The sequence below is a fragment of the Phasianus colchicus genome, chromosome 1 (genome assembly GCF_987193195.1).
Source record: "Phasianus colchicus chromosome 1, bPhaCol1.hap1.1, whole genome shotgun sequence".
NCBI classification, from domain to species: domain Eukaryota; kingdom Metazoa; phylum Chordata; class Aves; order Galliformes; family Phasianidae; genus Phasianus; species Phasianus colchicus.
Window position 1 is genome coordinate 169,231,325 of NC_143436.1, and position 27,094 is coordinate 169,258,418.

At 41.6% G+C, this 27,094-nt stretch overlaps 1 protein-coding gene across 3 annotated transcripts in view; it reads right to left on the bottom strand.

Moving 5' to 3' along the window:
* The window catches only part of LCP1 (lymphocyte cytosolic protein 1), a 45,535-nt gene that overhangs the window by 15,107 nt on the left and 3,334 nt on the right, over positions 1-27,094 (bottom strand). The window contains exons 1-4 of one of the 3 annotated variants that reach the window (XM_031615792.2): positions 13,153-13,350; positions 3,049-3,139; positions 1,154-1,305; positions 218-347 (exon numbers count right to left, since the gene is read on the bottom strand). In XM_031615792.2, the coding sequence (XP_031471652.1) occupies positions 218-347; positions 1,154-1,305; positions 3,049-3,115 (349 nt within the window). In that variant the 5' untranslated portion in view covers positions 3,116-3,139; positions 13,153-13,350. Of the gene's footprint in view, positions 1-217; positions 348-1,153; positions 1,306-3,048; positions 3,140-13,152; positions 13,351-27,094 lie in introns of those variants that run through there. The other 2 variants (XM_031615789.2, XM_031615790.2) reach the window with 2 other exon arrangements.

Here is a 27,094-nt window from a genome sequence, read left to right on the forward strand (position 1 = left end):
TCAGCCAACCATAGAGCAGAAAATTTGAAAAATGAACAAAACGAGATGACAAGTGCAATGGGCTTCAGTTCATTCAAATCCCCATGCTCCTTCACACCCAGTGGCGCTGGTGGGGTCTTGCCCACACTAGCAGAAAGGTCAGGAGCCACTTGGTTTCAGATTTACAGAAGGAGACATTTACTCCTGGTTGTTACCAGCACAGGACTCTTGTACTTACCTGAGTAAGAGTGCTGTGTGCCAGCACTGGACTGCTCCGACGTCCCACCGATAGCACAGATCCCCTCCTTTTTGTTGATTTGTTTTCGGAATGATTTAGCAACGTCATCGCTCTTCAGGTTTTGGAAAATCTTTCAAGCACAAGAGAAAATTTTAAATTTTCAGAGAATTAAAATAGCTAAAACCATGAGCTCTTTGGCCATGAGACACGTCCCCTCTTCTTTAGATGTGGAGAAGCACAGCTTGTGTGTTATTTAGCGGGTGTGGGAGAAAGTCTGTGTACCTGCTCTGATACTTTCAAAGCCATGAACAAAGACCAGCTCAGTAACAGAAACATCTATGGCATGAAACCATGGAGTTGAAGTCAGCAGGAGGAGCACTTTTGAAAGTTTCAGTTTGAGAAAAAGGCAAGCAAAAATCTGTTTCTCCACCCCAACGGAAATCACACTATTTTAGCATTTTGTCCCAGTTTAGGCCAGAAAAAGAACAAATTATTGAAATATCTTATAGACATCTAGCCATTGCATTATCTGTCCACAACTTAAAACCAAAAAAATTAATCCTGCTGCGTTAACCAAACCCAAAGATATTAAGTCAGTTCAATATGCAGCTGCACTCAATTTGTCCCAGTTAACTGCAGGATTTCTAGTTCAGTTACATCTTCCTCTCATCTTTTCCACTGGGGAACACCTCAGCAAAATGATGTGCTTGTGGCTCTCCTATGCCCCAGGGACCACCATTATCTGAGCATTACAGATAATGAGAACATTCTGGGGAAAAACAAATATTTACCCACAGAAAAGGCTCTTTTTGTGGAAATGATATTCTCTGCTCATGCAATGTATTAAAAATTCCCAACCAGTTCTATCTTTTAGAAGTTGGTATGCTTTTATTTTTCATTTTCTGTATTTATTCTCCAAAATAACATCCCACTTACTGAAATAAATTCATCAAAACTGATCCTGCCATCCTCTGTGGTTGTCAAATTCTGAACGAGCTCTCTGGCCTTATAACCTGGGAGAGGGAGGTTGGCTGCCTTCAACACATCTGTTAAATCATTGGCGTCAATGAAGCCATTCCCACTGACATCTGAAAAGATTAAAATGAACATTTAAGATTCTCCATCAGTTGAATGAAATTTTCTGCACATGAAGGCTGCTGTTTTTATTTCACCTGAGGAAGTATACATTACATACAAAGATCTGTTATTCAAAAGTCCATTATTTTCAACCACTGCAGTGGCATTTACATCCCCCCAAAAAATTACAATCACTATTTAACAAACAAAAATTCACAGTGATGAATTTACATGTTTTAGACATAATAACATCATAACAACACTACGATTAGATATATACAATGGATATACAGACAAACATGTAAGCAACCTATGGAAAGACTAGCCTGCCTAGAGTACAGTGAAGAAAATGGATTTGATGCAATACTGAGTCTGTCCCTGGAGATGTTCAATAAATGTTTGGATGTTGTACTAAGGGACATGGTTTAGGGAGAAAATACTGGTGATAGGTGGATGGTTGGACTGGATGATTTGGAGGTCTTTTACAACCTTGGTGATTCTGTGATTCTAATATCATCAGAAGTCATGAGAGGCATGGAAATGGTCATGCTTAAAATAAAAAGCTTCATGTTCCTCTGGGACATGTGCTGACACAGACAGTCCTGCTAAGCCTGCTGCAAGGTCCAGGGGGAGATTTTTGGAGTAATATGGGTTAAATAGCCTTTTCTTCCCTACCAGGTTGTGAAAATCTCCACAAATAAAAAGAGCAACTGATTCTATTGCATGGAGATCTTCTCTTATAAAACAATATTTATATATAGTATTACAAGAGTAATACACATATATATTCTAAATTGTTACTTTTTTTTTTTTTTTTTGCATTCACTTTTTATAGATCTGTGAGTATCTTTTTCTGCAAACTCTTTCCCCAGAGCAGAGGCAGAGGTGATTTCAAAGAAGCAAGTGTGAGTTTCCTGCGTGGTGAGCTGCAACCAGCCACCACTTGTTGCATGCTGCAAAGAGGGCTGAGCTCAGATTAATACAGGTTGCAGAAGGCATCTGATCTATCTCTGGTCAAGAAAAGGGTCTGGATTTGGAGGAGGAAACATCAGGAAGTGAAATGAGTGCATCGTTCCAGCCTTTGCTTTGGGTACACAGGGCACACCCCATGCCCTGGTGTTTCAGGCTCCCAGCCTGGACTGCTGTGTGCTCAGAAATGACCAGTGACCTGAAGCAGGAAGGACAACTGGTCAACACGCAGCCCAGCAAGGCTGATGGATCTGATGGTAAAAGTAAGCAAGCGGTGAGAAACGCAAGGGCCTCTTCTTAGAATTTGGATAGGCAGTGACAGATCTGTGTAACTTCAAGGGAAAGAAAGCAGAGGGGAACTTTGAACCTTGCAAAGGAAACACATAGTTGAAAAGTAACCAGGGCTTAAAAGGCCACAGGAGAGGGATTACAAATTTTGTAGCCATTTGCACATTTGTCCCCACCGGGCCATTCCTCCCCAGAAGTGGTCCTCAATTTGCATTCAAATAAAAATCTATTCCCTTCCCAATCATTCCTCTGGAGTAAGCAGCATTCTTAAGAATTTCTGTTCAGGTTTCCAAGCTATATCACAAAATCTGCTGCTCTGCCTGCAGTATGCTGCATAGCATGCTCTGGTTTCGCTGGGAGATCTGCAGGACGGGCAAGACTCTGCGGTTTGTGACACAGCAAATCAGCACTGCTGGAAGCTCATTTCACCACAGCCAGTTGGCTTACCAACAAAGAGCCAGCAAAGAGAGTTCACACCCACAGCCTCTTGCACTCACCCACTTTGCTGAAGGCCTCACGGAGCTCCGCCATCTCCTCCTCCGAGAAGTGCGCTGTCGATGCCATGTTTAGTCTCTTCAAAGTGCAGGTCTGCAAGAGGAAAGCACACATGCTCATGTGGTGCTTGCTTGGGCTTGTAAGCATCATGAAAAAGAGAGGGATTTTCATTATGGAAAAATCTTTTTTTTTTTTTTTTTTTTGAGTTAGAAGCGTGGATCGGAATTTTCAGCGCAGTTGAAAAACAGTTCCTCCCTGCATCCTGAAACTGAGCAATGGCTTAAAGCCTTGAGTATCTGAGATATAAATCCATGCCACTGCTTTTGTTTTGCCAAGGCTTACTCAAAATCCCAACAGCTTTCTTTATACTCACCTCACTGGAATTCAATCCTACCCCTAACTTTTCGTTATCATGGAGAAAAGAGAACAAAATGAAGCTGTTTCTTGCAGCTTGGCCTACTCCTTGAGCTCTGGGGTGCAGCTGAACCTCGCTCTGGCTGTGGAGAGAATTTAGGGACTTGACCATTGAAGTGTCCAAGGCTGGCAATGCTTTTAAGAAACACATGGCTGGAAGAAATTGTCATGTCTTTCCCTGCCTCAAAGCCAGGAGGAAGGAAGAGACTGGACTGATTGGGGTTATTACAAATGGTGCCCAGAAATTCAAAGTTTGTTTCTGTTTGTCACAATATTTACCACACTGCCAGAAGATGCACACTATACCTAGCCTGCTGCGTTTTACTGCACCTACCATCCCTCACATAAAAGAGGAAACCTTCCAGGAGACAGGCAATCTATTATTCTGTGTTTGTGAGAGTGACTCCAGTGTCCTATGTCTCTTTAAGTATTAATTAACCAAGCAACTATTTAAATAGAATACAGTGGAAACATGAGCTGATCTTGAAATGAGTGGCTGCAGTTGCAGTGTTTAAATTTAAAAAAAATTAAAAAAAAATCAGAAAAGAAATTTAAAAATACCATATTGCAAGACTGAAAACAGCAATGCATTCTGGTTGCTAGGATTCCAAATTTTATAGAAATATTTTCATGGAAGAATAAAAAATGACAGATTTGCCACAGCCCTCTACAAACACACAGGACTGTGCACAGCATATATGGCCTTCAGATTTAATACTCCTGAATTCATGCACTGATTCCTTCTATCAGTGAAGAATACTATGGAAGTGGGTTTGAAATTGCTCAAAGGCAATTTCATGTAGTTGGCTTTTTGTCTGCTGTCTCACTGTAGTATCATGTTTTAGCTGCCTCATCACTGTGATTTTAGATACAGCTTCCAGAGAAATATCTGTTTATTCACAACAACTTCTATAAACAGAGAAATGCAGCATAATCAAAGGCTGTTGCCTTCAGGACCCACAGATATCTGTGAAGTTTTCAGCACAATGAATGATTGCTATTGTAATACTAATATAAAGTTGGAAGTGATTCTAACAACCTTATATTTGAGGACTATCTTGAAGTTCTTTGCCTCAGTCTTCACTGGCAGTCAGGCTCTTACATGTCTGGACCTTTACGTGGGAGCCTGGAGAGCAAAATCTTTCCCCCTCTAAGACAAGAGTAAGTTTGAGATCACCTGATGAGGCTGAATATGTACAAGTCTATGAGGATGGGCAACATGTATCCTAGGTCTTGAAGGAACTGGCTGATGTGGTTGCCAGGACATTCTTCATCACATTTGAAAAGTGGTGGCTGTCAGGGGAAGTCCCTCATGACTGGAAAAAGGGACGTAAGAAAGGGGAAAGGAAGACCTGGTGAACTACAGACTGGTGAGCTTCACATCTGGACCTTGGAAGATCATGGAGCAGATCCTCCTGGAAGAGATGTTAAGGCAGGTGCAAGATGAGGAGATGATCAAAGACAGCCACGATGGTTTCAGTAAGGACAGATCGTGCCTCACCGATCTGGTGACTTTCCATAATGGTGTGATGGCATTGGTGGATGAAGGAAGGGCAACCGATGTCATCTACTTAGAGTTGTGCAAGGTCTTTCGTACAGTTACACACCATGGTCTTATCTCTAAATAGGTGTGATATGGATCTGAAATGTTGTCTATTCAGTGGTTAAGGAATTGGTTGAATGGCTGCAGACAGAGGGTTGGGTTAAGGGCTCTATGTCCAGGTGGAGGCTGATGATCAGTGGTGACACCATGGGTCCATCCTCAGCTAGTGTTCTTTAATATCTTTATCAATGACATAGACAGTGGAATTGAGGGCACTCTTAGCAAGTTTGCAAACGACATCAATCTGAGTGGGCCCATAAAACTCAACAAAGCCAAGTGCAAGGTGCTACACTTGGGTCAAGGGAATCCTAGACATGCGTACAGACTGGGAGAAGAACTCATTGAGAGCACTACTGAAAGAAAGGACTTGGGTGTTCTGTTGGATGAAAAGCTTGAAACAAGCCAGCAGTGCATTTGTACTTGTGGCCTGGAAGGCCAACTGCATCCTGGGCTGCATCAAAAGAGGGGTGGCCAGCAGGGAGGGAGAAGGGATTGTCTCCTTCTGCTCTGCCCTTGTGAGGGCCCATCTGGAGTACTGAGTCCAGGCCTGGGACCCTCAGCACAAAAAGGATGTGGAGATGTTGGAGCAGGTCCAGAGGAGGGCCATGAAGATGATCAGAGGCCTAGAGCACCTCGCCTATGAAGAAAGGTTGAGGGAATTGGGCTTGTTCAGCATGGAAACGAGAAGGCTCTGGTGAGACCTCTTTGTGGCCCTCCAGTACTTCAAGGGAGCTTACAAGCAGGAGAGGGACTGACTTTATCCACAATCTGATAACTGATAGGACAAGGGGGAATGGCTTTAAACTAAAAGAGGGGACATTTAGGTTAGACCTTAGGCAGAAATTCTTTACTCAGAGGGTGGTGAGGCACTGGCACAGCTGTGCAGAGAAGCTGTGGATACCCCATCCCTGGAGGTGTTCAAGGCCGGCTTGGATGGGGCCCTGGGCAGCCTGAGCTGCTGGGTGGCAGCCCTGCCTGCTGGGGATGGTCCCTTCCAGCCTAAACCAAATGGCTTTTTTTCCTCCTATTTTTCTATGAAAAGTTTCTGTGGTCCACTAGCAATATGGGTTATTAAATGTGATCACCACGAGATCCACAGTCTTCCTCCTTCATGCTGATCTCTTTCCTGTTTTTGATTCCTCACTACTAGTTTTTTATCTGCATGTTTTTGCTGCATTTGGACTGGATGAGAAGAACCTGCATACATGCAAATATTGCAGTGCTATCACCAAGAAAATCCATATTCCACTGCAAAATGACCAGACTTCTTGCAACAATTGTACAATTTGCAACATAATTTTTAATAGAATTAAAGATTGTTGTATAGTGTAATAGGTAAGAAGCACCACAGGATGATGACAACTGCTTTTGCAGAGTTTCATAACTTCTAGATAACACAAACACTGACATAATAACCCGGAATTTTCCCAATCGCATTTGATCTGTTAAATACAGAGAATTCTATTAATAGCACATATTTTTACATCTGTGTATGCTAATAATATACAGTAGAAAGAGGGGTTTTGCTGCAGTGAACCCTTTCGATAGCCATTTTAGGCCAATATGACCCACTCTTTTAAATAGTAGCTCCATTTAGCAGGGAATTTGAATGACTCTGAGCTCAGGACGAGAACGTGCCCTACATCACCCACACATCAGTTGTACTTGGGTGATGAAGGAACCATAATTGTCTGTTCCAAAGCACAATTGAGTTATACAAAATTGAAAGTCATCATAATTTCTGAAATTGTTCAAGCAGTAAACCATTGCATACGGAAATCAAGTGAGAAAAGGAGCTATAAAAGTCCAAAGCATTAAACAGTGACAGAAAATGAGCACATACATTTTTAAAAAGCTTCCTTACTGCATGTAAGCTGTGTACCTTGCTTAGATCATTAAAAGTAAAGCATATTTGGGCACATAGAAATGAAAAATACTTTTGGAAAATGGTGTGGGAGATCAGTGTGTGCAATATTTTTGTTCTGATTTTATCTGCCAGGAGCAGAGTAATTTGCTTCTAGAGGTGAAATACTTTCAGAGCCTCACTGTCCTTTCTCAAACTGAAATCCCTTGGGCACCCCATCAAGAGGGCATCCAACAGCTCCAGGTAAATGACCCAGTTACTGAAAATGCACAGGGTACTGCAAGAAGATGGTACACATCTCTGATCCAAACTGTTTGCAAATCAGTGCAAGACAGACGCAGAGAAAAAGTGCCGAGAATGATATATGAGCAAAGGAATACATGTGGATATGAAGAGCAGTATGAACAAGTTGGAACAGCTTCTTTGAAGGGGATAGCTGTTGAGGAGCTCAGAGAGGAGCAAAGGGAATATTGGCTGATGAAAAATGGGTGATGTTCCCATTTGCCAAACAGCATAAGCCCACAATTGCAACATTACATTTCACAAACATACACTTAAATAGTCAGAATCAATGTAACTGAATTTTGTATCAGTAAGGTTGAATAAATGACTAATATCCAGTCATTTTATACTATCATGGCTTTATTTCGTTAATGCACTAGCACTTTGTAAATAATAAAGTCCCCTCTAAACAGCTGGAGAGTGATCAGATAAAGGTTTACATGTTTTCTGTCGTAGAATTTCCCTACTTTGTTTTGCCTTCTTCTCTTCAAACTTACTTTTCGACAGTGATGTAACATCAAGAAATTCACTCTTGCAAAATACAGCTGTTAGAATTGCATGGGGAAGCAGAAGATGGTGCTCTCCTCAGCTCTCGTGCTCAAAATTGTGTAATCTTATTACAGCTCACAGCTCCAGCTCCAGCCCTTTTCTCTTCCTTGTCACATCCACAAATTCAGCTTACAAATGTCTGGCTCTCTATGAGGGTTGTGGAGTACATCCACAGCTCTTGCTTTTCTAGCTGATTTCAGAGACAAGACCAGTAACCTTCTCCTGTACAGCCCACCATGAACAATGCCAAGAGTATGCAGAAATAAAAGATATGCCCCTAGAGCTGCCCAGAAGCTCAAGATAGATTTGAAGCATCAGATCTAAGGAAATAGGGACTGTCTTGAACGTATTTGTTATTTGTCCCATTCTTGCATCCTTGAAACAATTCTCATTCCTATTTGTCCATGGGAATACCACCAATAGGACATTCCTTTCCAGGAATATTTCTCTCTATCGTTTTCTCATAAGGTTATGCACACAAGTCCATATATACCCTAACACTGCTACCATCCCTTTTCATGCATTTCTGTTCAAATCATGTGTCTGAATCAGTGTGTTTTCAACCAAGGAGGAGACCAGAGAGATCTATGAGTTAGGCTCTTTTAAATGTTTTCCTTTTCCTGAAAAGTGTTGATATCCTTGGCCTCATCAGGGAGTGAGAAAAAGAGAAATTACTCAGTGGATCTCATGCTGAAAGAAGAATCAATGTCATAACCACAGCAGTGTTGCCTAGAACTTTCTCAATTTTAAAGTTTCATCTTGCACTCATTGGCCAAAATGAACCCCTTTAACTAAAATGACAGGAGCAAAACCATCTTGTCGACAATCAACAAAACATATTCTTTTGCATAATTCAGAAGTGTTTATCTCACAGTGTAGCTTCATGTTCTTTGCCGTGTTACCATCATGCACATTTCTCATGTATTGATTAGTACCTACTGTTCCAGCTCTCATAAAAACAAAGTGCTTGTATACCTGCACCAGTGGGGTGAACCATAATACACTCACAGCCAAGAAGCATAGCAATGTTAACACTAAATATCTCCAGAATTACTGTCAGTTTAGGGTTGTGATAATCTGTAGTAGCAACTGTAGCTTAAGCAAACAGTCCCATTGGTGCCTTCTACTGTAGACTGCTGTTACAGCTTCCACCCAGATTGCCTAGATATTTATTTGTGACAGTTTTTTTCTCTAGTGATATAGAATAAAACCCAGAATCAGCATGTCTCTGCACTTCCTTCCTTACTTCTCAGTTATTCAGCTTGTCAGCTACTCACCACGATGGATAGCATCAGCAAACACCATCAGGTTTTGAACTACGTACCATTTAGATGCATTTCTCACATACCAACAAGAATTGCAATATATTTCAAGAGGTGAGTGGGTTCATTAAGAAAGTTTATTTTTCAAATCATGCACTTAGTGCCTATTTAAATAGAATCATAGAATCCCAGAATCATTAAGGTTGGAAAAAACCACTAAGATCATCAAGTCCAACCATCCACCTACCACCAATATTGCCCACTAAGCATGTATTTAAGTGTACATTTCTCAAACACTTCCAGGGATAGTGAAATAGTTATAGATGAATATATATATGAGGTGGGTTTGGTTTTTTTTTTCAGTTTCCTGAAGAATGCTGAATTAACTTACAAATCCTAAGGTAAAAACATACTTGGGTCTACTAGCAATATATAATTTATTCAAACTGTCACAGTGGTTTCAATATGGATAGTATCTTACTTCTGAAATTCAAACAGGAATCTTTCTGAAGCTGTGGCAAATACTTCCTCCGTGATATTTGTTAGGAATTTACAATTCAGCCCATAATAAATGACAATCTCTGCCTCAAAGGTATTTTAAAAAATGAGCACCTGCTACAGAAAAATCTCACTGAGTATAGAGATGCTGGGATTGTTGAGCTTCAAATATTTTAAGTAGAATTTGAAGAAGCACAGAGAAAAAACATTTATCAGTGTTTAGAAAGCAAGTTGGTGATGCTCCATGAGTTATTTTCTTACTGTTCTGTTTTATAAAGTGCCTGAATCTTAAGTCAAATATGAATCAACAGGCCTTAGAAAGGAAAAATCCACAGAGCTTATAGAGGAACAGAGAATTCTTTCCAATATGTCACCCAGTAGTAGAAAATGCTCGTTCTTCATGGAAATCAAGGCATGAGGACACTGAGCTGCGAATCCATAAATACTGTCCTCTTGTTTCACATCAACGAGGTGCAGTATATGTGTATATTGTTTTTTACATCAGAGTTTGCAGATTTTTTCTTAAAAAAGAAAAATGTTGACCTAGTAGATTTTACGTTTTTTGTTGAGTCACTTGTCTTTCCTGTCCCTTTACTAAAACAGTCTAACTGTATTATAAATAAAAATAAAATCCATAAAAATTGGAACATTTTGACTCCTGAAAGCTTTGTGTGATTTCTTTTCTTCCCCTTTTATTATTTTTTGCCAAAGCTGTTTTTAACCTAAGCCATGCTGAGAAGCAGTTTCCTATTTGGAATATAAAGCCCTGATCCGCCTGGCCTCACTTTCAATCACTATGGTGAAGAATCTCCAGATACAAGGAGTTACCCTATGCTTTCCCCACCACGACCAGGGTGTCAGACAAGGCACAAAACCCTGAAGCAGACAGTTACAAGCCTCTCTTCCTGTTCCTGTGATGTAGTCATACCACAAACCCATGGCAGAAGGTCTGGTCACAAAGTCCTGACTCAGTTCCAGATGTCCTGCAAGAGCTGTGTCTGACACAAGACAAGGAGACCACAGATGATATTTCCAGCTCACTGGCAGGAAAGCAGTTCCTCTGTGCAAGGAAAATGTTAAAAACATGTTCCCAACATAAAAAGTAAATGGATATATATTTTTAGATGATTCCACCTAGACTTACTGAGCTTGCACTGGGCAACTGCATCAACAAGTGGAGCGGATGGAGGTAGCATCCTTTCCCTCTGAACAATATCTTATCTTAGAATCACAGAATCTTTAAGGTTTGAAAGATTTCTAAGACCATTTAGTCCAACTGTCCACATACCACCAATACTGTCCAGTAACCACATCCCTCAGTGCAACATCCACACAGTTCTTGAACACCTCCAGGGACAGTGACTCCACCACCTCCCTGGGCAGCCTGTGCCAGTGCATCACCACTCTTTCTAAGGAGAAATTTTTCCTACTTTCCTACTTTCTTACAGGTTGGATACAACCTGAACCTCCCCTTGACTTCATATTGTGCTCCTTGAGCCCCAAACACCCTCCACTCATCTCACCCATTCCTCCCCATGGGCTCTGCCTCTGCACTGGAAGCCCCACTTATCAATAATTACCACTTCCCAGTAAACCCATCACAGCGAGCAATTTTCAGTCTGAGCTCAACCAGTGCAATCCCCCACGTGATTTATTCTCTGTTCTGCAGCTTTCCCCTTTGATGATTGAAAAGATACACAGAGCAAGCAATGCATCCTACAGCACAGCTGGGTTCAAGATGCTGGATGCATTTCAAGTTCTCTTCGTACATATTTTTCATTTTGATAAGTGTTTTACATTTTGTATCAGCACTTCACTGGAGTCTGCTGCTTTGCATAAAGGGATTAGAGTATGAAAATCAGCTACATTTCTGAATGTACTGTACTTTCTTGACCTCTTCTCCTCCACATGACTCAATTTCTTTCTGAAGTTCATTCATACTTTAAAAAAAAAAAAAGATTATTTTTACTATGGGTGCTCTACAAAGTCAGCTCTACTTCATGCTACACAGCTGAGTTTTAGGCTGCTCATAATTGTAATCAGAAGGTAATAGGATTAAAAAAAATGGTGACATAATACAATGTGATGGCATGGACAGTAGGCCTTGTGAGCAGAGAGGAAGCACAAACACCACTAGACTTGTTTAAATATCACAAGTTGTATAGAGGACCTCATTATGCTCCATCCCTGGAGGCATTCAAGGCCAGTCTGGACGTGGCTCTAGGCAACATGGTCTGGTGGTTGGCGACCCTACACATAGCAGAAGGGTTGAAATTAGGTGATCATTACGGTCCTTTTCAACCAAGGCCTTTCTATGATTTTATCACCATTTATAATAGTACTCAGTCCAAGCCCACACTAGATTCAACTGTAAAACCATGGCATAATACAACCTCTGTTTCTTTTTCTGATGTATTGTGCATGCATATTCCTTAGTTAAATAAAGCTGGACTCCACAGTCAGGACAGAAGCAGAAATCCGCACTGCAGCTACCAGCAGGCAGGCAGGTACTTCCCAGTCTCTCCTGGCTCTAGCATTCATATTTTGGTGGAGTTTCCCACCATGGAGGGGATTTCTCCTGTCTGCCAGGAGAGCCACATCCCCAGGCCCCCCCGCAGCATTTCTGGTGCCATCTTGGGAGGGTGAACTGCTTCATGATGGAGTTTCTCCGAACAAGAAGTTTCAGGGCATGATCTGTTTCTTTTCAGGCAATCTAACAGCCATCTGCTGAGCACCCTCCACATCTCTGGCCATACTATCTCATCTGCCATTTACTGAAGGTAATCTTCACTTGGTATCTGCAGAAGTGAGGGGTTACTCAACCAACAAACAAACAAAAAAAACCCCGAGGTCCTGTTTGTTTGAAAAGTCAAGGTGTTCACAGGCTTTTGGGTCAGTTTACAGTGTTCAGATCAAATTTACATAGTGAGGAAGCAGTACCAGACAGGAACATATGTCTACAGCTCTTACAGAGCAAAAATATAAGCCCAAATGTTCCTGTTCTCACTAGATATTTGCAAGTCAAAATTCATCTACAGCCCAAACTGAAATCCCAAAGAAGTCACAGGATAAGTCTGACCAACTTTAACAATCAAGATATTAAATGGCAGATACAATGTCAGAATCAATCCATACTATGGCGTTTTGTTTTTTATGAAGCAGAAATCCCTATTACTATCAGGATCCGAATTCATCAGTTTGATTTATTCTCTGGAGAGCAAAATTACATTTGTAGCAGCCTCCAGTCAGTGTCCTCACAGGCAACAGCGTACAGTGTAAATAAAACCATCTGAAATACATCAGGTTCATGAACGGCTGTTTTTTACCACTGGAATTAGAATTACCCTTTTACAGGGATCCACTAAATAACAACTTACTCCTTCCCTGCCAACGGCCAACTAATCCTACCAAACTACATTCAAAGACAACCACCCCAACTCAAACACTACTCAACTACATCTACCCAATATCCTGAAGATCCTTAAAAAGGCTCTGCACAAGACAACTGGAAAATGCTTCGTATTCAAAGCAAACTCATACTCCTTCATGGCAACCACAATTTCCTGTTCAGTTCAACTGCTTGCACACTCAGTGAGGACAGCTCGTTGAAAAACAACAGGTGCTGTGCTCTTACCTCCCAGGCTCACGCTGTGGGTCTCAACTAGTGGAGCAAGTGCTCGTCAGCTGTAAGTCCAACAGAAAGTGAAGAAGTCCTTAAAAAAAAATAAAACTTATTGCGGGATGGTAGACTGCAAAGTAGATGTTGAAACCGGTTGCTGCGCGCCTAGAAAATCTGCAGAGCAACTTCAGCCCAAGACTGCAAGCCCAAGACTGAACCCCATGGGGGAAGTGGCTGGTAAAAAAACGTCACAGATGAAATAGATGATTTTGTCTTTATAAGGAAATCTAGCGTTCTCTGCTCTTCCTCACCACCTCCTCATAATTTCTTTTACCTCTCTTCTGTTTCTTTCTCTTTCACTGACTGCATGCATGCACACACACAGTTTTACACCTTCTTTCCTTCACAATAAAATCAGACACATTTTAGCTTCGGTATCTGCAGTCCTACCCCCTACCATCAAAGCAGCGTTGGCTGTGAAGCAACTAGCAATAGGACCAGAGGGAATGACTACAAGTTGTGCCAGGGGAGTTTCACGTTGGATGTTAGGAAAAATTTCTTCTCTGAAAGAGTGGTGATGTCCTGGAACAGGCTGCTCAAGGAGGTGATTGAGTCACCGTCCCTGGAGATGTTCAAGAAACACTTATATGTTGTACTAAGGGGCAGTGGTTTAGTGGGGAAATACTGCTAGGTGGATGGCTGGACTGGAGATGATCTTGGAGGTCTTTTCCAAACTTGGTGATTCAATGATTCTACAGCAATGTCTCCAAGGATGGAGACTCCTCAACATCTCTGGGCAACTTCTACCAACATTTGACTGCACTTGCTGTGAATACTTCTTTCCTTGCATGCAGCTGGAATTTCCCTTGTTGCAACTTGTTGCCTTTTACTCGCACACTTCTAAAATAAAGTCTGTTTCAAACTTCTCTATGAGCTCCAATTAGGTTGGTACAAGAAAGTGTCTCTCAGCTTTCTCCTTGAACAAGACTTCTCCATCTCTCCTCACACTTCATGTGCTGCAGCCCTTGGTGATCCTGGTGTCTAGAGATCTTGTGCTGAAGGGCCTCACACAGGACACTCACTGAGCTCACAACCGGCACTGACTTCAAGGACACATTTCCCAGGTACACTGAGGGTCAAACACAGAAGTGTTGAATATGGGTGTGAACACAAGTTGTCTTTCAACGCTGATGACACAGCGCTGCAGAAACCTTAAGAGAACTGAAAATATAACATCAAAAGACAAAAGTGATTCATCGACCCCATGGGGATTTTAAGAAGTGTTCAGCGTTAACACAAAAATTCCCACCACTTTCCGCAGGCTGAAGAATAATCCTTCACCTTCTTTTATAATTTCTGTTCTGACTTTTACCTTTGCAAATACACAGCTCAAAAAAGAACCAAATAGAGAAGGTTTAAAAAAAAAAAATATTCAGGATTCACCAGATCAGCTGGACCATCAGCTACATGCTAATGTAGAGGACTTCAGGAAAACATTCTCATGAACAAAATCCCCATATTCATGATACCATCCTCGAAGCACGCATAGATTTAGTGTATTCAGAATTACACTGAAACATGTTGAAGGTATTTTTGATATTAGAAATCTTCTTTCCATTAGAAAAATAAATGCCCAATTATCCCTTTGATATTCACATAGTGATTCTGGGCAGAAATCACTTGTAGATTTTCCACAGTTTCTTCTGCCCCTGAACACTTCTGTTATAACTTGAACAACAAATCCTTACTCTCAGCGTGGAAAGGATTTCCATGATGTAACTATGAAGACTGGGAATGATGTTTTAAATTGGTTTTCAGCTTAATACAACACCTGTTTGTCTTCTTGTTATTAGACAAAGAGTGCTCCTACTCTGCGTCCCCTGTTGCATTTCATTATTTGACAGACTGTGCCACAGCTCCTCTTTCTTTCTTTTCTAGGATGTTTAACACCAACCTGGTAAACGTTTGTCCCAACTTTCTCCTTATAGACTTTTTAAAAATCCTAAATTATTTCTGCTGCTCTCCACAGCATCTCCTTGAATGTTGCAACACCTTTTCTGGCACAGGGAAGAGGGCACCAAATACCATTATTTGGTATTATACTGCATGCTTTAAATGTAAAATCTTACTTGCACAGGAAAACCAGAGGTAGGTGTTTCCTTATCAGAAATGCTTGCAATATCCTCTCTTGGGTTGTTAGGGTTTATATAGAAGGTGGGTGAGAAACTTAGATTTTTCCACTCAGATGTGTGCAAGTTTATATTAATCTTACAATGCACTCAGGTCTGTGTGCTCAGTGTACAGCACTGATTAATACCAGTGTGTGACCCAATATGCACCACCTGCTTTAAAACAATGCTCAGAAATGCAAGTTCAGTGGGGAAAGGATTTAAAAGGAAGTACAAAATAAAAATTTTGAGGCACTTGTCATGTGGACCATGAATCCTTTTCCAATTTTCTGTTTTATTTCAAGGTCTGCTGGAGTGTCTCTGTGTACTCCCAAGAATGCTGTCTCACCAAGTATCATTAAGCTTAAATATTCTTTGCACACAACTCCAGCTGAAGTCCTGGCACAATACTCTATTTAAATTCTGCACTGTGAGCCATCAATTTCAATGGGCAGCACTGAATTACATTAAGCTGATAGGATGCAGTGATCAACTCCAGCCTGCAACTGGTTAATTCATACCCATATGATGTTCACTTGTGGCACTGAGGACAACGTATGACTGTAGGACAGGGTATGACAACAGGCTCTCTAGTGTAATTTCTTACACGGGGCAGAATGCCAGGGGCAATCATTATAGTATCAATTTTAGAAGAGTTATTAATCATAACTCATCAGTATAAGTAGCTTGTATTTTGTAATAAGGCATGCTTACGGTTAGCAAGACAAGCTGGTGTCACAATAGGATGTGCTGCAATACTGAGTTAAATGTCCATTGCTGTCCCATGCTTAAAAGCAAAATACAGCTGATCAACAGCCACACTTTGTGGGAACAAGCATCCCTAACAGAGGATTGAGCAGGGGTGTGCCATAGGCAACAGTCTCCTGGTAGGAATTAAGAAGAGAGATTCCTGCGATGGCCTTTTCTGCCACGACCCAAGACCTTTGCCTTTTTCCAGGCTGTTTCTACTTCATGGAATGAGTTTCTCCAAAAGTCATGCTTTGTAAAACCACATGTTCACATAATGCAACGCCTTCCTCATCTCTGATGATGCAGTCATGGATTGTATACACTGTCCATGCAATAAAATGTACAGGATGGAAAGTATGTGGTGGGCAGCAGAGTGAGGATAGGCACACAGATCTTACAAATGTAAATGGAAGGTTCCCATGGACCTGCAAAATGTCTTTGTTTGAATGACAGCACAGTTTTAAACAAACCCTTTCAGCAGAGCCTGTCTGTGAAAAAATAGGGCAAATCAAAATTAAAGGAAATTATTTAATAAGTGATCTCATTTAGAGAAGCATTATCTTACTCTTATAAAAATATGAAGGACCTGGTCCAATTCCCACTATATTTCAGTGCAATCTGAGTCACAGCTTTGTTCAGTGTGACCCTGTTCTTGTCCCTCTTAAAAACTGGTGACACTTCCTGCAGCCACTAGTGATTAAAGCACTGACATGTCTGCACTGTTTCTGAAAGCAGACCCTAAGAACTCAAATGCTGTTGAAAAGTAAATGCATCCTTGTGAAGCTGGAGTCATTACTTCAATGGCATGCACTTAGGTGAAGATAAGTAATTTGACCTGCAACATTTGCTGGGGCAAGATACCCTGCTACTGGGATTGCACATTTTAGCAGCTTGCTCTGAAATGCCACGTGTGATCTCTGGAGAAAAGACTATGGACTGTGTAGCATTCTGCATGTGAAAATAATACCTTTCATGCTATAGACACAGTGTATTCCATCTGCCAGAAAAAGTCCTGAGAATGCAAAGTAATGATGGGTAAATCCATTGAACCTATCACAATATGGAAATTGCTTTTTTGGGGGGGGGAGGGGTATATCACGATACTAGAAAATCTCTGTTGGTGAAATAACAGCATCTCACAATCTCAACTTGTTCAAGGAATGAGTAGGGCAAAGCCACTTCACCTCCAGATGGAAAAATGTGCCTTCACAACTCTCTTCCCTGATATACGGGATCTCCAACACCTCTGTGCCAGGACCCACCTACACCCATGGCCAACCCATTGGTTGTAACATCCAAGAAACAGCAGTGCCATGCTGCATGGAACAACATCTAGGCCTGTACACTGGCTTATGTAAAGATGGAGGCATGTAAAAAAGAAGTTATCTCATATGGAGAAAGGCATTTTTTGTGGGGTTATTCCAGGAATAAGCTGCTCTCCAGATTTTACTCTTTTCCCTACAGCTGACTACAAGAGTGACCAGGATGATTTTGCATGCTTGTGCAGCTTCCAGTTTCCAAACTGGATGTTTTGGATAGACTGTTTCCGCAAAGCAAAGCAAAAGATCACTCCTAAAGAGGGAGTACAACCAACCTAGTAAGAATTGCACTCTCCTGAATGTATGTGGGGGACCTAGAAGAGAATAGTGTCTGTTGGCAGAAGAGTAGGCCATGCAGTTATCAATCATAAGCAGATATCTCTGAGGCCAGGGCTAGAATTTGGGCTGCGAATCTTGGTACCAAAGTCCCAAAATCATTTGCTCCAAAGAGATCTTCTACACCGAAGTACGAGATCTGTGCCTGAAGGTTTTACTTACGGCCAAGCCCCAGGCACTTGTGCTAAGAGCTCAGCCTTACTTACAAGACACGAAGAACAAGATTGATTTCCCACAGGCAGTCTGAACTTTGAGCGAGAGGCATTTATGCGAGTGAAAAATGAAGTAGCAAAGAAAAAAACTCCTGTAAAATGAAAGCAATAATAAATAAGTAACATGAAAGTGTACACCCCAATACAAATTTTATAGGCTACACCCAGCCATGAATTATTGAGCAGAACTATCCATTTGTTGCAGTAGGGAGTACTAGTGAAATATTAATAACAGTGTATAAGCTAATCTTGGGTTTTAGTTGGTGTGGGAGAAAGAACAGGTTGGAAAAGTCTGGCCATTATTAACGCAAAAAAGAGCATTCAGGACAGCAGGCTGTCGTGGATTTGAACTGGAAGGAAAGAACCAGTGCTCCTCAGACTGTCATGGAAAAATGGATCCCCATGTCTTATACAGGGACCAACAGTGACCCTGTGAGCTGATAAACCCAGTTCCAGAAGGATATGGGTTCACAAGTGGCGTTCAAATACTATTGCAACAGTACTGACTCTCACGATTCTGTTTTCCACAACTCCGAAAAGCAGAGTTTCAGCTAGACCCTGACTCAGCTGGTTTCCAAGCTGTTGTATTTCCCTTTCAGGAAATATTTCATCTTCATGATTGGGAGAAAAGAGAGAAAATGGGACTTCAGTGGCTCAGAGGCTTGCTAGAAGTAAAGAGTATGGAGAAATAGAAGGAAAACAAATGCTTTATTTTAAATTATAATTATTGTAACAGTTGTTTCGCAAAGCTAGGAGGAAAAAAAGCCGTGAATTTTTAAGCATCTGGAACACACAAAAGCTGTCTCACAGTTAAGCGACCTTCTTTATTTGTTAGACTTCTAGTCTCAATGTCACCTCCTGGTGGCTTTGGCACTGCAGCACAATGGGCTTTCCTACAATCCCTCCTTTTCCTGTGCTGGGACCAAAGGCAATTCCACTGCCAGAATTCGAGTACCTACTTTCTGCTGCAAACTCCTGCAAAGGCAGGGGGAAAAAAACACAATTACAGATGAATCTGCTCTCCAGAATAAGTTCTCCACTAGCAGCTTTTTACCAAGGGTCTTAGAAAAGAGTGATTTGGTTTCTGTGAATCCAGAAGGAAACCTGCACACCAACACTTACACGACAGAACAAAATGCTTTGTGCACACAAGCATGCTTGCATACATACCTTCGTGAATATTCTCTCATTATACTTTGATTTTAAATGTTTTTAAATGTTGGAAAACTCCATAAGCTGTTTGCTTTGCTGTTGGCTTGTTTTTCATGTTATTCTGCTCAGCTTCTTTAAAAATCATATTGCTGTATTTCTTCCTCTTTCATTTTACACATTTCTCCTTATTCTCTCATTTTCCCTTTGCCCATTTTCTGTATTTTTTTCATTCTCTCTCTTCCTCCTGCCATTTCCTCACTCCTCCTGATTCCTACCCTACCAGTTCCTATTTACTTGCTCCCACGCCAATGTTCTTCTTACTATTTCTTTGAGCATTCGGTTAACAAGGCTCATTTCTCACATGCATTTTCCAAGCCTGGAGTCACTGGCCCCAAATTCTGAAACTGCCACACACTGCTCCCTCAGTGCAGTTATTGGTTCCCCGTCTGGTGAGGAAGTTTGCCTTCCCCAGGAGGAACTTGTTGTGTTTCTCCAGTACGTACCAAAAAAAGCCAACTCAACTCCTACAGAATCTGGACAGCAAATGCCTGACCCATGGGGTTTCATTTCCAGTCTCACTGCAGTTGTGCTTAGAGCAGGCTCTGCTCCCAGCTCTGCATCAGGGGCTCACCACTGTTCTGTGGGGGAAGGATGAAGGTCACTGCCAGGCTGAAGTTGAAAGATGACAAAAATATTGTTGAATACAACAAACTTGTACCTGGTGCTTCACTATTTTTGGAAAATTTCTTCTGCTCCCTTCTCTGGCTGTGCTGGTCAGCACTTGGCTGAACATGAGCCCAGTGTGCCCAGGAGGCCAAGAAGGCCAAGCATCTTGGCTTGTATCAGAAACAGTGCAGCCAGCAGGAGCAGGAAGATTGTCTGCCTGTACTCAGCTCTGGTGAGGCCGCACATAGAGTGCTGTGTTCAGTTTTGGATCCCTCACTACAAGAAAGACATTGAGGCTCTGGAGCATGTCCAGAGAAAGGCAATGGACCTGTGAGAGGTCTGGAGCACGAGTTTTATGGGAAGCAGCTGAGAGAACTGGGATTATTGAGTCTGGAGAAGAGGTTCAGGGGAGACCTTATCGCTCTCTACAATGCCTGAAAGGAGGTTGTGGTGAGGTGGGGGTCGGCATCTTCTCCCATGTAACAGTGACTGGATGAGAGGGAATGGCCTTAAGTTGCACCAGGGGAGAATCAGATTGGATATCAGGAAAAATTTCTTCTCAGAAAGAGTAGTGATGCATTGGAAGAGGTGCTCAGGGAGGTTGTGGAGTCACCATCCCTGGAGATATTCAAAGAAATGTGTAGACATGGCACTGAAGGACATGGTTTAGTGGACAGTACTGGTGGTAGGTGGATGGTTGGACTCAATGATCTTAGGGTCTTTTCCAACTGTAATGATTCCACGATTCTATGCTAAATATGAAGGCAAAACACCTGGGAGGGAGGAGACATTTCTGCACCTCTTTGTGAGCTAGTAATCATGAATACCAATGACAGCTGCTCTTGGCTGTTCTGCTTCAGCTCAAACCCCAGCAAAACACAGTTACAGTTCCTTTATACTTCTAGCTTATCTCAAATAAGCAAAACCAAGTTTTGCCTTGCATTTATTTCATCTTATTCATCAAGTAAGAAATCAAGGAAAGATAGCAAGAGGCCTGTGTGGATGAGTAAAGAACTCATTGATAAACTAAAATGAAAGAAGAAGGTCCATGAACATGGAAAAAGGGCTTGGCCACCTGGGAAGAATATAGGAATGTTTTCAGGGCCTGTAGGGATGCAACAAAAAAGACTAGGGCCCTCTTGGAGCTAAACCTTGCAAAGGAGGAAAAGGATAACAAGAAAGGTTTTTAAGTATGTCAACAGTAAAAGGAAGACCAGGGAAAATGTCAGAGGGGTGCTTAGCCAGCTTTAAGAGCAGGTTACAGAGTTTGCGTATTTTGGCACCTTTGTGTTGACCTTATTTTGCTTGCATGCTTGTGACCAGGAAGCAGATACTTGTTCAAAGCTAGCTGCCTAGAAGAGCAGTGGGAAGGAGGAAGGCTGGGACATTGCTCTGAGCAAGCACTAGGTACAGAGAGCTACATTACCCACCAAGGGACAAAAATGGCCTCAAGACATTCTGAGTTGTGAGCTGCTGGCCTGAAATTCCCACTGTCTTTAGGAGATGCAGCTGGACACACCTGGCTGCCTGGCATCCTAGCACTAGACAAAACTTGAAAGCACAAGCACTGTGTAGTGGGAATCAGGGTGACACCAGGCCCTCTGCAAACACTAGGACTGTGTGATATGGTGTGAAAACATCCTGTGGGACATGTTAGGGAAATATGCAGGGCTGGGCATAACCTTGAGAGTGCTTTAAGGAGCTTTCCCTCATCTAGCATGTCAACCATTCTCCCAACACCTCAAGTTTGCATACAGGAATGGGTAATGCAGCAAGGATTTTTTCTGACAGAATGCTCCTGGGTATTCAGGTTTGCTTCTCTCCATGTGTTTGTGTCTTCTTTGTGACTAGGGTGGGTTTGCAAGGCAGCTCCTGAAGCCACCAGGCAGTGTGGTTCCAGGACTGCAGAAATGATCCAAGGGATGGAACACCTCCTCCATGAGAACAGGATGAGAGAGCTGGGGCTGTTCAACCTAGAGAAGAGAAGACTCCGGAAAGACCTGAAAGCAACTTTTCAGTGTCTACAGGGGGGCTATAAGAAGGAAGGGGACAGACTCTTAAGCAGCATCTGTTGTTATAGGATAAGGGGAAATGGTTTCCAAAAAAAAAGAGTGGAAATTAAGACAGTATATAAGGAAGCCATTTTTTACAATACAGATGATGAGGCACTGAAGCAGGTTAAGAGAGGTGGTGGATGCCCTATCCCTGGAGACATTCAAGGTGAAGTTGCAGAGGCTTTAAGCAATCTGGTCTAGGTGTAGGAATCCCTGTTCATTGCAGGGGAGTTGGACTAGGTGACCTTTAAGGATCCCTTCCAACTCAAACAATTCTATGATGATTCTATGATTAATGAAGATAGAGAATAAGATAGAAAGCTTCCCCAAAGGGCTTGCATTGTCCCAGACAAGAGGGACATAACCAGGTATAACCAATAGACAGAACTTCACAGAAGAATGACCTGCTACTATCATCAGTGAACTACAAAAAGTAGAGGAAAGAAGAAAGCATAAGCATTTTCTGTTCCTTCAACCATCTTTGCTAGCCAAGACTGAAGGACATGCAGATAAGAGCATGGGACCAACCAGAATCACTGAGTCCAAACTCCTGATTCCACACAGAACTACCCCAAATTCAGACCATACTATTGAATTTCTCTGGTCACCAGAGAGCAGAGCTCAGCGCTGCCCCTCTGCTCCTGTGAGGAGTTGCACCTGCCATCCTCTCTGGATGGCCTCCTCTCTGCTCTGGGCTGAACACATCAAGGGACCTCAACCATTCCTCATATGTCTTCCCCTCTAGATCCTTCACCATCTTTGTAGCTCTCCTTTGGATGCTCTCTAGTAGCTTTACGTCTTTCTTGTCTTGTGCCATCCAAAACTGTGCTCGAGGTGAGGCCATGCCAGTGCACAGCAGAGTGGGAGAATCACTTCAAGGGAACAAATTTCACAGAGAAGTAAGACCCACTAAACAAATTTCACAGAGAAGTAAGACCCACTATGCTCCCATTCAACACACCAATACAGTAATAACATCCTCAGCCACATGCTGGAGGCTCTCTCTGACTTGCAAATTGTGTTAGAACAAGAGTGCTTGCCCCCCATGCAAAGGCTAGATTTAGCCTGTCAGCCTGTTTACAGTTCCTCAATAGTTTCAGCTGCATGTTGTAATCTCCATTTCCTGAAGAGCTGCTATCTTTCATTTTAAAAATAAGTGCATATCCACATGCCAGCAAGATGTGAGTACTCTGAGCTTCTTTCCTGGAACAGGTTGCCCAAGGAGGTTGTGGATGCCCCATCCCTGGAGGCATTCAAGGCCAGGCTGGATGTGGCTCTGGGCAGCCTGGTCTGGTGGTTGGTGACCCTGCACACAGCAGGGGGGTTGAAACTAGATGATCTTTGTGTTTCTTTTCAACCCAGGATATTCTATGATCCTATGACACCTTTGTAGGTGCATTTCTGGCAGTGGTTGCACAAATGAGGCACCATGAGGACAACTGACATGTGAATCACAATTCTCCAGCTACTCTATGCCCAAGGGTATCTCCCTGCAACAATGCTGCCTCGTGAATGAAAGGGAGGTAAATTACTGTACACTTACTAAGATCCTGTGTGCCAGCTGTCCTGCAAACTCCTTGCAAAGATTTACAGCCTCCCTTCTCAGCACGCAGGTGTCTGCAGCCACAAGCGCCAGCTTTTCCTAAAGGCCATCTTTCTGACAGGTCTTTCAAGCAAAACTTGCAAAATTAGTGAGCACTTAAGGAAAGACTGCACTCTTCTGCCCATCATTTCTTGGAAATACCCCCACTACATTGGTTATGTCGACCTACGCAAATGTGGGAGTCTTCAGATCCCACCTTACACAAACTAGTTCAGATGCTGGTAGTAATCTAGCTGTAGTTGACTAATGCATTTTAATGTATAAAAATGTACATATCATATATATACATAGGTACATATCTGCAAGAGCGATATCTCATGGTCTGAAACAGTGGTTTAGCCACCAGATATTCCACCCTCTCCCAAAATTTTGCTTGCCCAAAACTTTCCACCTGTCAGTGTGGGATGTGTAATTATGAAAGTAGATGTTGATGAAGCCTGGGTATTGGGATGCAAATGGGAACTACACACAAAGGCAAATGTAAAACTGTTCAGCAAGGCTAGACAGGAAGGTTATCTGAAAATAAGAGTGAAATGACAGTCCTCATTGGAAGGGTGTTTTTAAGTTGGCTTGAAAAATGAATGTATGTAGTATCGCCAGTGATAAATGAAATGAAAAGAAGGCAGGAGATGGTAGCCCTTAAAATATTTTGATTCCTTCTGGTACTAGAAATCAGATGAAAAATGTGTCAGTTATCCACTTATTTACAGGAGATTGAAGGCAAGTCTAAAGAATCTTTAGTACGAACATTTTCTCTCTCTGACTATAACCCTTTCTCATTTTCTGCCAACTACCTCTTTTTGACACAGCGATTTGTCTGAGGCAAGCAGAAGATAAAAGAACTTTATTTGTAACATAAAAATAACAAAACTGAGTACTGCCCCATCCTGTAAAATGGTTGCCATCGTAAAATGTGCAGAACACTATTTTCCCTTTGCAGTATTTTTAAATATTTGTCCCAAACTTCCTGTATATATTGACACCTTCAGTATGATGTAAAAGCAAGCAACTTTTGCAAATATCAGGCATCTCAGTAACATGTATATCTGAAGGCAGTTTATTTTTAAAGAGTTTACGTTTGGTGCTATTACTGAAGAACAATATTTGATGAGAACAGGAGACCCACAGAGGATGACAACCCCACTTCATCAGGAAGGGAGTAGCACAGTGTTAACTCCTCTGTCCTGATATCTCCTCGCATCACCCATGAGGTCCAACTAATGTACATGCTTACAGGCAGAAGATGCCCCAGGCTCATCACTTGATGGCACCTAAGGTCTCCCATCAGGTAAAAAAGAAAAGCACCACACTCTTATGCTAGACTAACCCAACCAGCTCACTTGTTAGGCATTTGGCTTTGGGTCTACCAGTGAGGAGGATGTTTTCCACTGATATTAGACATTTAGCAAGGGAAATGCAATCAGTGGTTTTGCCCAAATCCACTCAAACTGGAAGATAACAGTCTACACAGCAGCATCTTAGTCCTAGGAGTAACTGTGTAGGTGTTACAAGAAAGTATCTGGTGAGGATGAATCTCTCCTAAGGAGCAGAGCTCCAGGCATTTGGAGAGCACACCCAGAAATGGCAAGTTGGGTATTTTTTAATGCAGAACTGTTATGAGAAACAAAGTTTTTTTTTTTTTTAAAGGAACACTTGAACTACTTCATTTTATTCACCAGTGAAAATATATGTTTTGAGATTGCAACCTATTGCTCACACTCCTTGTTTTAATCACAGCTCTGATTAGCTTTGATCATTAAAGCCAAGCTGATCAAGTCACAAACATGCAAATGACCTCTCTGTATCCCTAAAACTTCATTCAAGCATCTTGTGTAATCTTTGCCATTTGCTTTAATCCTGAGTGAAAAATCATGAACGCTGATGTTGAGATATGGAAGATTTATGAGAAGAAACTTTCAGAAAGCCTAATGCATTTTGTTCTCTGGGACCTTACAGAATACAGCTTTCTGACAGCAACTGATCAGCATTTTCCAGAGACTTCTCTGTTTTTACTTCCCTGTCTTAAAAACTGGGTACTCTGAAAGCCACAATTTGTTTTGAAAACTCTGACCCGGATACACAAGTGGAAAAAAAATAAGGCCATAACAAATATATGTGGCAGGGAAGAATCAACAATAATTTGCCAAATTTAACCAATAAGCACAGGTTAAATTTTCAAGCATTTATATTGCATGAGTAAAATATCACAATCTGTACTTAATATTCCTCCTTACAGCAAGTCATGATGGTATACAACCAGGCATAAATGCTATAAAATTTTACTGACACTTAGGAGCACAGATGCTTTCAAATTTTCAAAAAGGCTATAAAGCTTGAATTGACATTTCAACATATGGCTTAAATGATTTATTTTCTTGTAAATGCTAAGAAGCATTTGCCTAGAAGATCCACTGAAACCTCATCTTTCAATTTCTTCCCATAAGCAACAGAAGAAAAACTATATTGACAACTTTCCAGTCATCCAGAAACTTCTGTTTATAAAAAAAAGTTGGAGAATGTTCTCATGCAACTTTTCATAATCCTGAAACAAAGAAGTATCTAATCTTAGATATGTGTCTTCAATGATTCAACTTGAAACTTCTCCATAACAGAAGATACTTGCTGCTTTTTGCATCTTTGCTATTTAACATGATCTGCGCATAAGACTATGAAAAACAAAACAAAACAAAAACCAGCAGCACTTGCACACGCTTTCCTCAGTACAAAATAATCTCTCAGTTCCACTCTTACACAGCACACTGGCTCCCTTTGATCAGCACATGCAATAAATGGAACTTTTCCCCTATATATATATATATGTTGCCATTGGCAGGGATAGGCAATTCCATTATTCCATTTGTTAAAAAAAAAAAAAAAAAAAAAAAAAAAAAAAAAGAATAAATGATACGTTTAGAGAAGTTTAGAAGACTGCTTTATTTCCAGATTAAGCAACATAACAGGAAGATGACAGGAACTGTACTGAAGGAAGAAAATCCTCTGATAGGAAATACGGCTATTTCTGTTTACAGGAACAAAGCTATTTTGTAAAATACTGAAGTCTTTGAAACAATTATCTTTTGACTGCAGTTTTACTGTGCTTTGTCTTTGGGAAAGTCAATTCCAGAAAGCATAGTGACCTTCTTTCCAAAAATGTATGCATTCACTGACATCAGTGTGATGTGGAAGGTATGTGCTGCCATTCTGCTGTCTCAAAGACGATGACACAAGTTTTAATCATGCCCTTCCATCCTAGAGTACCCAGTATAAACAGGCTGAGAAGAAAAGACTGCAGATATGTTAATCAAAAGGGATCTCAGGAGTCATCTACCCACATCTCCTGCTCAGTGAATGATGTGAAAATGAAATGCTTCAAGGAAGGAGGCTTCTCTGATGTAAAAGCAGGCATGCTTTCTTAGCTCATACGTATGACTGTTCCCAGCCAAAATCATAGAATCACAGAATATCCTGAGTTGGAAAGGACCTACACAGGGATCAAGTCCAACTCCTGGCTCCATGTGGTATCACCCAAAATCATAGTCTCATAGAATGGCCTGGGTTGAAAAGGACCACAATGACCATCTAGTTTCAACCCCCCTGCTGTGTGCAGTGTCACCAATCACCAGATCAGGCTGCCCAGAGCCACATCCAGCCTTCCCTTCATTGCCTCCAGGTTTGAAGCATCCACAACGTCTCTGTG